The sequence below is a fragment of the Eufriesea mexicana genome, unplaced genomic scaffold (assembly GCF_001483705.2).
Source record: "Eufriesea mexicana isolate 0111107269 unplaced genomic scaffold, ASM148370v2 scaffold4331, whole genome shotgun sequence".
NCBI classification, from domain to species: Eukaryota; Metazoa; Arthropoda; class Insecta; order Hymenoptera; family Apidae; genus Eufriesea; species Eufriesea mexicana.
Genome location: NW_016912318.1, coordinates 182,213 through 183,562, shown reverse-complemented (window position 1 = coordinate 183,562; position 1,350 = coordinate 182,213). Strand labels below are relative to the sequence as shown.

General features: G+C 55.3%; 1 protein-coding gene across 1 annotated transcript; it reads left to right on the top strand.

The window, feature by feature from the left end:
• Positions 1-236: 236 nt before the first annotated feature.
• Positions 237-788, top strand: LOC108551502 (uncharacterized). The gene has a single exon (XM_017905700.1). The coding sequence runs from the start codon at positions 237-239 to the stop codon at positions 786-788; it is 552 nt and encodes a 183-aa protein (XP_017761189.1).
• The last annotated feature ends 562 nt before the right edge of the window (positions 789-1,350 follow it).

Genomic DNA, 1,350 nt, shown 5'->3' with positions numbered 1-1,350 from the left:
ATTGCTCGCGAACTCTGCTCGTGCACATATATATTCACGCGCGTACACCTCGTTTCTTTTGTTCCCGATCCGTGTTCCCTCTGTCCGTCCCGTTTTCTCTGTGATCGTCGTGAAATGCTCGTAACCGGTCGTGCCTCGAGACGACGACGAGGACGTGGCGCCTGTCGTTGGTGTACGGTTCCTTGACGAGCACGGGATACGTGCAAACCGGCGCATGCACTGCAGCCCCTGCTACTATGATAATAACGAGAAAGGTGGCACGGTGGGCGCTCCTCCTGAAGCGAGAGGCGCTCGGCCGAAACTACGGTGCACAAAAGCGGTTAGAACAAGCACCTCGCGGTGCCACAGCAATGCTGCCTCATTCCGGCCGGGTAGATGACAACATCGACACCGACGACACCGTGGCCACCGACCTGCACAGGACCAGCAGCTGCGTCGCGTTGGCGCTGCCGTTGCCGTTCCCGTACTATTACTACTACTACTATCCTCGTGCTGGGATCGCCGCCTCGTTGTTCAAGTCAGATCGCCGCACGCTTACCGACCGCCACGAGGCCGACTCGTTGTTACTAATCGAGAGGATCGACGAACCGCAAGTGCAATCGATTTCGTGCTTCGATTTCGCAGCATCGACCGAGCCAATAGCGAAGGAGCAACAGGACGAAGAGAAACACGGCGAACAGGAAACGGAAAGCGTGGCGAGTCCGGCAGACAAGGAAGCTATAGTGCTCGCGAGCGTGGACAGTAACCGCCATAACCGCCAGAACGTGAGAGCACGATTTTCCGCGTGACCAACAGCCCCTCGCTGTTATGCCATCTCGATGGTAATCGCGAGTGCGATTCGTGCTATACCGGCGTGGTAACGGTTACGACTGAAACGGAACGACCCTCGTGCATACAGTTTACGTCGAACGCAATAATACGTTGATCGTTGTTCTCTGATCGTTAAGTAGACCAAGTTTCCGAGATATTTTACGTAAAGTGGGGGACTCGACGGAACCAAGTACGTACATATACACACACACAGCACACACACGCACACACTTACACACTCGCACACAGGCACAGGTCCACGTATACCGACGCGCGTGATCTCGTGTTTCGCTCGTGGTGGATATCAGTGACAGTCGAATCCGCGAACAGTGTGCGCGTATATATGCGAGTCATAAATTCGTGGACGACTGGCTGCTGGCTGTAGTCGAGTTCCAAGTACGTGCAAATTCGCCGGCATTCGTGTAGAATCGGCGAGTGTAGAGCGTTGCGCGACAGGCACGCCGGGATAGCAGAGGACAACCAAGGATAATCTCGTTGTTGTGTTGGTGCACGCGTGCCGGGTGCGGAAGAGAAAAACTC